At 57.1% G+C, this 12,943-nt stretch overlaps 1 protein-coding gene across 7 annotated transcripts in view; it reads left to right on the top strand.

Moving 5' to 3' along the window:
* The window catches only part of DNM2 (dynamin 2), an 85,501-nt gene that overhangs the window by 17,596 nt on the left and 54,962 nt on the right, over positions 1–12,943 (top strand). For all 7 annotated transcript variants that reach the window (XM_058525695.1, XM_058525694.1, XM_058525691.1 and 4 more), the window contains exon 2: positions 11,609–11,682. In XM_058525695.1, coding sequence (XP_058381678.1) covers positions 11,609–11,682 — 74 coding nt within the window. The remainder of the gene's footprint in view (positions 1–11,608; positions 11,683–12,943) is intronic.

Raw genomic sequence — 12,943 nt, 5'->3', positions numbered from 1 at the left:
CAATCCTCCTCTTTTTGCTGGGGAAGACTGGCCCTGGGCTAACATCCGTGCCCATCTTCCTCCACTTTATATGAGACACCGCCACAGCATGGCTTGACAGGCACTGCGTGGGTCCATGCCCGGGATCTGAACCTGTGAACCCTGGGCTGCTGCAGTGGAGTACGCGCACTTAACCACTATGCCACCAGGCTGGCCCCTAGATTTCTATATCTTTTTCAGTCAGTTTCGTAGTTTGTGTCTTTCTGGGAATTTGTCCATTTCATCTAGGTTATTTATTTGTTGGCATAGTTTTTCCTTATAATCCTTTTTATTTCTGTAAGGTTGGTGGTAATGTCCCCTCGTTTTATTCTTGATTTTAGTAATTTGAGGCTTCTCTGTTTTTTTCTTAAGGTAGCTATAGGTTTATCAATTTCGTAGATCTTTTCAAGGAACCAACTTTGGTCCTATTGATTTTCTCTGTTTTTCTATATTCTATTTCATTTTATTTCGTCTCTAATCTTTATTATTTCATTCTTTCTGTTTGCTTTGGGTTTGGGGTTTGGTTTCCTCTTCTTTTACCACATTCTTAAACGGAAGATTAAATTTTGATCTGAAATCTCTCTTTTTTGAAAAATACTAAAAATTTGTTCCTTTTTTTTTTTTTAATAAATTTATTTATTTATTTTTTACCCCAAAGCCCCAGTAGATAGTTGTATGTCATAGCTGCACATCCTTCTAGTTGCTGTATGTGGGACGCGGCCTCAGCATGGCGGAGAAGCGGTGCGTCGGTGCGCGCCCGGGATCCAAACCCGGGCCGCCAGCAGCAGAGCGCACGCACTTAACCGCTAAGCCACGGGGCCGGCCCTAAAAATTTGTTTCTAATTAAAATTTTTTTCCAAAAAGCTGTGCTGAGATATAATGATATACAAAACATTGCAATCTCTCTTCTTTTTTAATATAAGTGCTTCCATTTATAAATGTCCCTCTCTCTACTGCGTTAGCTGTATCCTATGAGTTTTGGTATGTTGTATTTTCATCATTCATCTCAAAGTGTTTTCTAACTTCCTTGTGATTTCTTCTTTGACTCATTGGTTATTTAGGAGTGTGCTGTTTAGTTTCCACATACTTGTGAATTTCCCCAAATTTTGTTCTGTTGTTGATTTCTAACTTCATTCTGCTGTGGTCAGAAGACATACTTCGTATGATTTCAGCCCTTTTACAGTTATTGAGTCTTATTTTATGGCCCAACCTCAAACGTGGCCTCTCCTGGAGAATGTTCCTCGTGCCCCTGATAAGAACGTGTGTTCCGCTGTTGGTGGGTGGAGTGCTCTGTCCGTGTCTGTTAGATCTTGTTGGTTTATGGTGGTGTTCACGTTTTCTTTTTCCTGTTGACCTTTCATCCAGTGTTCTCTGCATTACTGAAGCCAGGGTGTTGATGTCACCAACTGTTACTGTTGACTTGCCTATCTTTTCCTTGCCCCCGCTTCCTTTACAGCTGTGTAGTATTCCTTGTCCCACTAAGTCCAGTCACTGGCCTATATGAGCTGTTAGTTTGTTTCTAGTTTTCCCCTCCTGACAGAGCCCTGGAGGTCAGCAGGCTGGTGTGTCTGCTAGGCCCGGGGCTGATCCCTGGAAGGGGGTTGCTGGGTTGGAGAGGAAGCGGATTTAGAATCATCTTACCAGGTCTCCCAGGAAAGGCTGTGCCAAGGAGGAGGGTCCCCCTTTCCCCCCGTCACCTGTGCGAATCAGTCTCGTGAAATAGGGCCCTACGTGTGCCGAGCTTCACGTGATTCCTCCTCTAGTCCTGCTGACAACCTGACAGGTGGGCACTGTTGTTATCCCCCCATTTTAGTGATGGAGAAACTGAGAAAATGACGATGCTCATCCAGGTCTCACAGCGAGGCCGTGGCTGAGCCATCCAGCTGCAGGCTCTGCGCTCTCCACCACCATACCCTGCTTTCCAGATTGTCCCCACACGGAGCCGTGACTGGCCTGCCTGTCTTGAGTTCAGGGCTCCCTCTGTCTTTGTTCCCAGGCGTGCGGTGTGGTGACCGGGCCAGTGCCTGGCAGGTGGGGACAGGATCGAGGCGGATCAGTTCGGTGCCTCATTGGTTAGGGGGTGCCACTAGCTGTGTGGCGTTGGTCCGGGTGACCTAACCTCTCTTGCCTCAATTTCTCCATCTGAGAAATGGGGTTGGTGAGAGCCCCTGTGAGGGTGAAATAGGGGCTTATGTGCACGGAGCTCAGTGCGTTGCCTGCATGTCATGTGCCAGCCGCTTTTGCTGTTCATTCCTCAGCAGGCACTCATTGAGCACCTACTGTGTGCCAGACACCATGCTCGGTGCTGGCGACCAGGCAGTGAACAAAGCAGACAGACTTGTCCTGGTGGGCCTGACAGTCCAGAGGGTTCCAGGAGGCAGGAGGGAAGCCTAGAGGCTGGGGTGAGAGCAAGGGTCGTGCAGGGAGAGGGGACGGAGCCTGGCCTGGGAAGGCGGTCAGGGAGGCAGGGGGGCTCTCCCAGGAGGTGCCATCGAGCCAGTGTCCGAAGGAAGAGTGGAGGGCACTGTGGGGGCATCTGATGGCAGAGCAGTCCAGTCCAGAGGCATCAGCCTGCCGTCCTTGAGGCAGGAGCCGAGGGAGCGAGCAGGGGACGGCAGGGAGGTGACAGGATGCTGGTGTGGGACCCCGTGGGCTGTGGGGAGGAGACTGGCGTTGTCCCGAGCGTGCTGGAGGCCGCGGGTGGGTGAAGTGTGGCGTGCTCTGACTCACAGTTTGACAGGCTCTCCCTGCTGCTGGGCTGCGAGCACACGGGGTGGGGACAGGGAAGGGCAAAGCGAGAGAGTGTGGCTGTGACCCGGGGTGTTGGGACCGAGGGGAGGCGGGGTGTTAAAGGCAGTGCCAGGCGGCGCCAGCAGGATTTGCTGAAAGGGAGATGGGCTCTAGGGGTCGTGTGACACAGCACCCAGCCGCCTGGACGGTTGCTCACGGTCTGGCACCCATCACGCCGGGCGAGGGTCAGGGAAGGAGGGGGGGGATCGTGTTTGTCCCCAGATGCCACTCCCCCCTCTCCTGCTCAAGGAAGGAGCCTGCAGGGATGGTTCTAGAATGCTGGGAGTGGGATGGGGTGCTGCCTGGCTTCTTCCTGCCTATTCACCAACATCCTGCCTCCAGGTCCAGTGGGGCCCTCGGGGTGGTGACATACGCAGAGCTGGGAATGCACGTGTGGCCAGCCGCCGTCCAGGGGCTGCAGAGCCATGGTGAGCGCTTGCTCCCTCCCTCCTCAGCACCTGTGAGGTCTCCTCCCGTCCCCACCACACCCCGCTTTACAGATGAGGACGCGGGGCCCAGGCTGTGAGCCATCGTGCTGCCAAGGTCTCCCAGCTGGCCCGTGGCAGGGCCGGCCCTGTGACTCAGGCCGCCTGCTGCAGGGAAGAGCAGAGAGGAGGTCGCAGAGGGGACCCCCAGGATGGCGGAGTTGGGAGTTCAGGTCCCAAAATACCAGCGGTGTCCCCATCCCCCTGGAACATGCTGCTCGACTGACCGGCCACCTGGGGCTTCTCAAAACAACTGAAAAGTGACCCTGTTATAAAGTCGTGAAAAAGTTATAAAAGACCGACATTCAAATCGCATCGGAGACCATAAAGCAGAAAAGTTTCCATTCTCGCCCTGTAGACAACCTCTGTCAAGGGCTCGGGCATAATCTGCTCTGCACATCGCGCTCTGCTGTCAGCCCTGCGGCCTGGATTGCCTCCTGGGCCGGCTCCGGGGTGGATGCAGCCAATTCCCTGCTGATGGACAGCTGGGTGGTTAATGGGTTTCACTCTGGACAGCGCTGCCTCAGGGAGTGGCTGTCATTGCAGACCCACTCAGGCGAATGAGAACAGGATGATGTGGGGCAGGGGGGTCAGTGGGTTGACAGTCAGGCCTTTCGGAGGAGGTGACGTTTAAGTGGAGTCCTGAGTGACCAGAGGAAGCCAGGATTGTGGAAAGGCTCGGAGGAGATGATCATTCCAGGCAGGGGATCAGCATGTGCAAAGGCCCTGGGGCAGGAACAGGTCTGGCCTCCTTGCTGTACCTTGACCACCAGTGTGCCTGGAGGGAGTGAGCAAGGTGGAGGTGAGGGCTGAGGGTAGAGAGGTCATGGGGCAATCGCTCAGGGCCTCGGAGGCCATGGGGATATTTGGAGCAGAGGAGGGACATGATCTGACTCATATTGTACCAAGTTTTCCTTTGATTATATGGAGCAGATCGTCTCTTTTGGGCACCGTGGAAAGAACTTTGCAAACCCTTCCAACTGCCCTCTGAGGCAGTGACATTACCCCACTTAACAGATGAGGAAACCAAGACACAAAGAGGTGACCTGACCTGTACAGATTGTCCAGAAAGGAAATGGCAGCCTCTGGATTCCAGCTGGGGTCCGAGAGGCCAGGGCCAGGGCGGCTAGTCGCCATCGGCCACTTCCTGCCTCTGCTCTTGGCCTGGCCACCAGATGAGACCACGGAGCAGGTGACACTGTGGCTCAGTGCGAGGGGTGGGGCTGGCTTCCGAACCTGCAGGATTCCTGAGCAGGGAGGAGCCCGCGGGGAATTTGTGGAGGGGGTGGCGCCCGCCCAGGAGTGGGATTGTGAAAGCGACGAGGTGCCGTCCTGCCCCACCACCATCTGAGCCTCAGTCTCCTCTTCTCTGCAGGGCCAGGTTTGGTCCTTCATCCCGCAGGCGTCAGTCACCTGCCTCATACCTGCATCTGTGTTGGGCACTGGGAAGAGCCCCGAGGACGTGCCAGGCAGAGGACCCCGGCCCCAAGAGGCTGCCCCTCTAGTGGGTGGGAGGGTGGGAAGGGACAGACCACAGCCGTGTGAACAGATCAGTAAACTGGAAGATGCCAGTTATGAGTTGAATTGAGAACTGAGCAGGATGGTGTGTGACAGAGGGGGAGCTGCTTCACATTTGGGCGGGGGTAGGGAGGAGACAGTTTGGGAGTTGCCAGCTGGTCATGTGAATGCTGCAGGGAGAGGGTCCCAGGCCAAGGGAGCAGCCAGTGCAAAGGCCCTGAGGCAGGACCGTGCGTGCCTAGTGAATAGGAGGAGGGAGGGGACTGGGGAGATCATGCAGGCCTTGTGGCCACTCTGGGGAGAACAGTGTGTGAGGTGAGAGTGGGCAGCCTGGGGGGACTCCCTGCCCTGGTCCAAGGAGGCGCCAATGGGCTGGGCCGATGGCCTTGGTTGTGGAGAGAAGTGGGCCGATTCGGGCTCTGTTTAGAGGTTGAGCCAGCAGGACCTGCTGCTGGGTGGGTGGAGGTGAGAGGTGGGAGGAGCCCCGGGTCTGTGGTATGAGTCGGGGTGTAACCTCTCTGCTGGCCCTCGGGGTGACCACAAGGATGCAGTAGCACCTGCCCGGGTCACTAAGTGTGGGCTGGGCTCCAGGTGACTGATGGTTACTGTTGGATGGTGTTGAGAGGGGGCGCAGATGAGGCAGGGACAAGGCCAGGACCAGTGGGGTGCGTGGGTGGGATGTCGAGGCTCCAGAGACTGAATGATGAGCTCTACTTCTGTTCTAGCAAAACCACAAAGGAGGACCCCCAGGTGGGTGGGGGTGACAGGGGGCCCTGCCTCATTAGTGTCCTACCCGTGTTCCCATCCCAGCTCTGCTCCTTCCTTGCTGAGTGTCCTATGCCAGTCCTGAATCTCTGAGCCTTAGTCTACCCATCTGTGAAATGGTGGTATTGGCCCTAGCATCATTCCTTTGGTGTTGCTAGAGGGTTTGCCGAGATGTTGCCCAGATGGGATTAGAGCCAGGCCAGGTAGGTGGCCAGTGCTCCCTGTATAGGCTCTTGTCTGAGCCTGAGAGAGTGGGCTGGGTGTGATCGGGGCCCTGGGGTCTGGGGCTCCTGCCAAGGGGCTCTTCCTGTGGCTGGCCTTGTGCTGAGGTCTCCCAGCCACACTGAGACTGAGTGACCCCATGAGCATATGGCGATGAGAAAGGGATCCCACCCAGGGCACTTGCCGGGCCTCCCCGCCACCAGTCCGCTCAGGTGCGGGGTGGCCTGGGTCCTCCCTGGCTCGGGGTCAGCCTTCGAGCCGGCTCCTCCTCTGCTGGCTTATCTGTTTGTTTTCCTTCCCCCCGCCTGCCCGCTGCCCGCCTGGGTTTTTGGCCTCCATTGTACCTGCACGCAGGCGTGCCCACCCTGGTGAGGGCTGGAGGTCCATCAAAGGGCTCCTGGGGGGGGCCTTGTGCGCTGTTCACAAGACAGTAAATAAACAGCCTGGGCTTCTGCTCGGCCCGTGGTGCCACCTTCTGCTGCGCCCTGCCCCCCTTCCCCCGCTTCCCCCCCTTGGAGCCCTCAACCTTCCAGGGAGAGGTGGCCCATTTTAGAGCTTGGAAACTGAGGCTCTGAGGGGCTGAAGTGACTTGTGCCAGGTCACGCAGCCGGCCACGCCTTCCATGGTGGCAGGTGTCCTCCCATCTTACACATGGCCGGGCCAGTGCCCAGAGAGGTTGGAGACCTGCCCAGGGCCACACAGCTCGTGGGGGCAGAGCTGGGCTTTGAGCCCAGGCTTCTGGCTCTAGAGTCCATGTTCCTCCTGACCAGTCAACAAACATTTAATGAGCACTTGCTGTATGCCAGGCACTGTCTAGGTGCTGGAGATGCAGCAGACCAGGCCAGCTGCAGAAGTCCCGGTCCGTCCCAGGACTAGACTCCACTAGAGGCTATGCTGGGGGGAGTGGGAGGGACGTGCGCTTGGGAGGGAGGGGTGCAGTCTGCTGCATCTGCCCGCGAGTGGGTGGGCAGGGCCGGTGGGGAAGGGTTCCTGGCAGAGGGAACAGCCCCTGCAAAGGCTTGGAGGCCAGAAGTGCTGGAGAGACCCCAGAGGCCTGGGGCGTGGGGGTCAGGGGAGTAGTAGGGCACTGGTGGGGGTGGGAGGGGCAGGTGGGGGACCCTGTCAAACCTGGGACTGGTCATGTGACCTCTGTAGGAGGGAGGCTTGGGGGCTCAGGTCTTTGTTTTAGAAGGATGACCACAGATAACCCAGGAGGAGGATGGCTCAGAAGCCTGGGGCCAGGCCTGGGCCCATGGATCAGAGGCCGGGTGCTGAAGGGGTCACAGTTAACGCTTACTGAGCCCCTGCTGTGTGCCAGGGGACAGAACAGACCCAAGATCCTGTCCTGGGGAGCTGACGTGGGGGGCGGGGCAGACAAGAAGCAGATGGGTGCCAGCGAGTGTCAGTGCTGGGGAGAAACGTGGAGGGAGGGGGTTGGAGCTGTGATTGAGGGTGGGCGAAGTCTCTCTAGGGAGGTGTCCTTTGAGTCGAGTTGTGGGGTCCCTGTCCTGTTTGGCACCGAGGTGGGCGGGGTTACCCTGTCTTACTGACCAGGCAGCGCAGACCAGAGAGGCAGGGAAGCCGGCCCAAGGTCACACAGCACAGAGGCGGCCGAGCCAGGACTGGAACGCAGGGCACCCTGGGTGCGCAGTGGCCATAGCAGCAACGGCGGGGAGAGGGGAGGAGGGGGTGGGCACTGTGAGTCACAGGGAAGGACTTGGTGACCCCGGGGAACGTGGGGTCAGGGAGGAGGAAGCCGATGACTGAGGTTTGAAAGTCACGTCCAGTTAAGTGGACAGTCAGTGTTCCAGGCAGAGCTGCTGGGAGGCCGTTTCCTTCCACCGCAGGAAGCTTCTGGAAACACAATCGGACGAGTCTCAGGGCTCCTGGCGCTCGCAGCCTGGCGTGCGAGGCCTCGCCCCTGCCCAGCCTCGGCCGTCAGCCTTCTCCCCTGTGGGCTCTGCTTCCTTCACCGGGCTGTGCCCTCCACTCCTCCTTCCTGCTCGCCACCAAGTCCCCGCCCCGGCAAGCCGCCCTCCCCTGCGTGCCCGGAGCTCCCGGCTTCTCCTGGGCATCACGCCGGCCTCGTGTTCTTCTGAGGCTCTTGTTGTCTGTTGTCACCATTGTGCTCGCGGTGCCTGGTCCCCCAGACAGGCCCAGAGCAGTCACAGGACAGCCGGTGCCGGCACCAGTGGCAGAAGGCCTGGCCCTGGCTGGGGAGACGCTGGTGGCTTCCTTGTCAGACGTGCGGGCCCAGAGGCCAGTGACCTGGTAGTCAGGGGCTCAGAGCCCGTAGCTTTCAGTCCACACTCCTGCCACTCCTGGAATGCCGGGTGACCTTGGGCAGGTGCCCGACCTCTGGGCCTCGTTGATCCGTGAAGTGGCGCCCACAGACCATCTCTCTGGATCTTGTCATGTTAAATGGGTTAAATCCATGGAAAGTTCTCAGCTCCTTGCCTGGCCCTGAGCAGTACAGTGACCGCTCCACGACTGTTAGCTACTCTGATAAAAAATAATGTTTTGGAGTCAGTAATCCACATGGATGATGCAAAATTCAAAGATGTTCCAGAACCTTCAGTGATTCTCCCTCCCAACAGGCCCCAGCCTCCGTGGGCTCTATTTTGTTGCTTTTTCACTTTCTTTAGTCAGAAGACACAGAAAAAACTCTCCTGCATCTTTTGTTTTTTTCCTTGCTTAGTCTACCCAGAAGGAAGTTCCATGTCAGGAGATAAAAAGCTCTTTTTCTCTCTTTTTTTTCTCTCGTGCCTGCACAGGGGCATGGATGGGCCGTAATTTATTTAATTAGTCTCCCCCAGTGGGCTTTAAAGTTCTTTAGATCTGAGGTGTTCTTCTTACTGGGAAACTAGCAAGATTGTAAGGATTCCGTGGGCAAATTTTAATGGAGCGTTCACTGTATGTTTGATTCTGAGTCCTCAGGAGCCTGTCCTCCTATATGTGGGACCTTCTTACTGAGATTTAACTTAGATATCATAAATCGCCCCAATCTTAAGTATACACCTTAAATTTTTGTATAAATGCATGCACAAAGGACAGATCAAGATAGAAGATGTTGTCATCATTCCAGAAAGTTCTCTCATGCCCCTTCCAGTCGGTTCCCTCAGCGGGAACCGACTGCTCTGATTTCTATCGCCGCAGACTAGTTTTGTCTGGTCGAGTTCGTCTCTATGACTCAGCGAGAGAAACAAGGGCATATGTCGCCAAGAGGCGTGTGCGAGAGTGTTCCTAGCAGCCGTATTCGGACTGGCCCCGAACTGGAAAGACCCAGAGGTCCCATCAGCTGGAGAGCAGGTGAACGCACTGGTCCATCCACGCAGCGGTCACGGGTCGGCGATGAGAAGGAAGCAGCAGCATGGGGGTCCATGCTTGGAGCTTAACAGCCCCCGCAGGCCTCCGTGTCCCTGGCGGGCCTGGCGGCACTGTGAAGGGCGTTGCTGTCCTGGAGACAGCAGGCTGCCCCCTCTGGCGAGGGCCATGGTGAAAAGGCCACTTTGGGGTCTGGTGACCCGCACGTGGCCCCTTCTTTTTCGCAGTCCTGCGCACTCTGCACCCTGCCTATAGCTCGCCCCTCATTTCCCTCCTCAAAGAGGCCTTCCCTGACCATCCAGCCCCCAAGCCCCCTTACGCCCTAGTGTGTCTTCTTTGTCCCCACCCCCCATCTCGTGTGGTCCCCTCAGATGTCAGCGCTGGTGTCCCCGGCGCCTCCAGTGTGCTCGGTGGGCGTGAGTGATACGTGAGTGAACGAGCGTGTGACCTCAGCCAGGTCACCTGTCCTCTCTGCACCTCGGTCTCCTCATCTGCCAAATGGGAGAATGGGATGCAGCTCAGGGAGTCAGGCCGTGTGAAGTGGGCGTGCAATGCCCCGTGCAGGGCAGGCGTGGCCACAGGCTCTGTCATCCTCGGGAACGTGGCTCCACGGGCAGCACCCGAGGTGTGGAGGGTTGACTGTGCCGCCAGGGGCTGTGGGCTTCGCCCCCTGGGGCTCACGCGTGTCCGGGGTGGGGGGGGGCGTCTGCCCTGAGTTTCGGCCCCTCCCACCCTCCACGGGTCTTCTCTGTCTAGCCTGTCCCCCGTCGTGGCTGTCCATCTCCCGAACTGCTCTGGGCTCTGTCCAGTGACTGTCCACTGCCGTCTGTGTCCTTGCCACCCCCTGGTCCAGCCCCTGCCATCGTGCACGTGGACCAGTGCAGTCGCCTCCTACCTGCCTCTCGACCCCCACCCTCTCCTCTGTAGCCACCAGAGGAGTCCTTTAAAGCCACACACCTTTAAAAGCACATGTGGTTATAATCTGACTGCCCCTAAACCCTGTTGGGTGGCCTTGCTCTAAGAACGATGCCCAGCCTTGTGACCTCCAGCACCAGCCCACCCCTCCCGTCTCTGGGCCCATCCACTCGGGCTCTGTTGTTCGCCAGCAGCGCCCCCGTGGGGCCCTCAGAGCCCTGCTGCCCACGGACGGCCCCTTGTGTCACAGGCTGGGCTGTGCTTCCCCGCAGGGTGCGGGCCGACCGGTTGTGTGGTCACTGCCGTGTCTTGCACCCCGCCGGAGGAGGCGCTGCGTAAGCGTGGCGGGCCAGCCCACGGGCTGCTGGGGCTCGAACCCCCTCATGCATGGTGAGGGGGACGAGGGCGCACCTGCTCCCTCATTCCACCCGCTGGGTCAGCACGTTCCCGGGGATTCTGACACCCAGCCTGGGCTGAGAACCAGCGGCCACCTCTGGGGCCCTCTAGGGTCCCAACAGGGGTTCCCAACGTGGGTAGGGTGCCCCCCTGCGACACTGCGGTTGTCACAGTACGGAGGAGCGCCGTGACACCAATGGCACTGATGGGGAACCCAGCACGCTGTTGTCTTGCCATTTACGACACCTGCCCAGCACAATTGTCCTGCACAAATTTCAGATAATCCAAACGTTTCTCTAGGTGCAGACCTTGTTTGAAATTCCCTGAGCCCAGAACCTTTCTCCATTTTACACGAAACAACAGAGTCCTTTACGCAACTTAATCATCTCTAAAAATGCCATTCTGCTTGAGTGCCTGCCTGGACCCTTGCTCGTTTTCTTTCCTTTCTCAATGGTCCAGGGTGGCTTCTGGTCTTCCTGCTTTGCACGAATCCAGGTGTATTAGCGTAAGTCCGGCAGGTAGTGCCTGAGTATTTCCATAGAGAAATACATGGGATATATTGTTGTATTAAACAGCCTTATTGAGGGATCATTTACATGCTAGGAAATTCACCCATCTCCAATGCAGTGACTTTTAGTAATTTTACAGTAAATATTAGTCAACATCCCCCCAGTCCAGTTTTAGAACATTTCTATCACCCCAGAGAGCGCCCTCCTCTCTTTTTCCCACCCCGGGGCAACCACTAATGCACTTCCTGCCTCGATCGATTTATCTTTTCGGGACATGAAACACATCATATTTTGTCATCAACTACTTTCGTTTTATTTAGTCTTTATCTCATACCTATGGCATTATATTAATTTAAAACATGTATGTAGGGAATGTACTGATCTCTTTGGGGTCTGGGGGAGATGGTACAGATGTTTGTCAAGGAAAGGGCCCTTTGGGCATGCTGGGCCGGAGCATTGTCACCGCCCTTCAGTCCAGGCCCTCCCCCGCCCCTCCGTGGCTTCAGGACCCTCCACAGCCAGAGCCTCCCCAGTGCCCCGCTGGGGCTGGTGTCTTTGCTGAGGTGGCCCAGATTGCAAGAGGGGATTGCCCCACCACATGTGGTCACACTTCCTGCCCCGCAGGCCAGCCTCGTGAGTAATTTCTGTCCCTTTCCCCTCCCACAGGGACTTCCTTCCCCGAGGTTCAGGAATCGTCACCCGGCGGCCTCTCATCCTGCAGCTCATCTACTCAAAAACAGGTACGGTGGGCGCCTCGTAGCTGCAGCAGGAAATGAGCGTGGGGCCAGGGGGCTTGTGATGGAGTCGGGGGTCCTGGGCCGTCCTTTGGCTTTGAATTCTCGTTTTCCCTGGGTGCAGAGGAGCCAAGCACGTGCACACGCACACCCATCCGGGCATCCTCAGCCGTGACCAGGCCGCCAGGTGCCGGATTTGTTTGCTATGTCGTAGATCACGTGTTTTTGCTGAATGCTTTCAAAATCAGTAGCAGACATTGTGACACGTCAACCCAGAATGCTTCCCTGTGCCTCCCCGTGCAGTAAGGACCCCCTCCTGCGGTCGCAGAACCACACCCAAGAAGAGTGCTCATTCCTGCATGTTATCTAACGCCTGGTGCACGTTCACCTTGCTGGTTGCCCTTCAAATCTCTCCTGGCCGGTTTTACAGCTGCTCTGATCAGTCCCACGCTACGCTCCATTGTCGCGTCTCCTTTTCCAGCATCCCTTTCATTTCTTTCTTTCTTTTTTTTTTTTTTGCTGAGGAAGATTGGCCCTGAGCTAACATCCGTGCCCATCTTCCTCTACCTTGTATGTGGGACGTCTCCACAGCATGGCTTGATTAGCAGTGTGCAGGTCTGCACCCGGGATCTGAACCCACGAACCCTGGGCTGCCAAAGCGGAGCATGTGAACTTAACCACTACACCACGGTTAGCCCCCCCTTTCATTTGTTTTTAAGTCATGACATTGACTTTTGGGAGGGACCTGCCTGTTGACTATAGAATGGCCCACCTGTTGAGTTTTTCTGTCCTCCCCTCGGTGGCCTCAGTTTCTCTTCTTCCCACACAAGTCTGACATGACATGGGCACATCTCCCAGCTCAAAACCCACGTGGGCCTCCCCAGAGAGCATCTCGCGTCAGAAGCTGGAAGGGTTGGGGGAGCCGTCGGGGGTGGGGCCTCTCTCTCTCTGGAGCCCCCGGGGAGGGGGAGGTGGGGGTCTCCGTGCTGCTCCCCCACTGACCTGGAATATCAGCCTCGGCCGGTTCAGCACTGGTGTGCGCCAGCCTCACTGCACAGCGGGGTTAAACACCCCCGCACTCGGCAGGCAGCTGCCACACCCCCATTTTACAGACGGGGGAACCGAGGCTTAGCCAGGTTACGTGCCTTGCTAGTGGGCGCCTGACCTGGATCTGAGGCCAGACCTCAGCCCAAGCTCTCAGCCGTGCCTGGTCCCGCCCTCTCCCCTTCATCTCTGACTCCGCCCCACCCACCTGCGGGGGTGTGGC

Source organism: Diceros bicornis, chromosome 30, assembly GCF_020826845.1.
Source record: "Diceros bicornis minor isolate mBicDic1 chromosome 30, mDicBic1.mat.cur, whole genome shotgun sequence".
In the NCBI taxonomy this organism is placed as follows: Eukaryota; Metazoa; Chordata; class Mammalia; order Perissodactyla; family Rhinocerotidae; genus Diceros; species Diceros bicornis.
The sequence above is the reverse complement of the archived record's forward strand: the minus strand, read 5'-3'. Positions and strand labels throughout refer to the sequence as shown.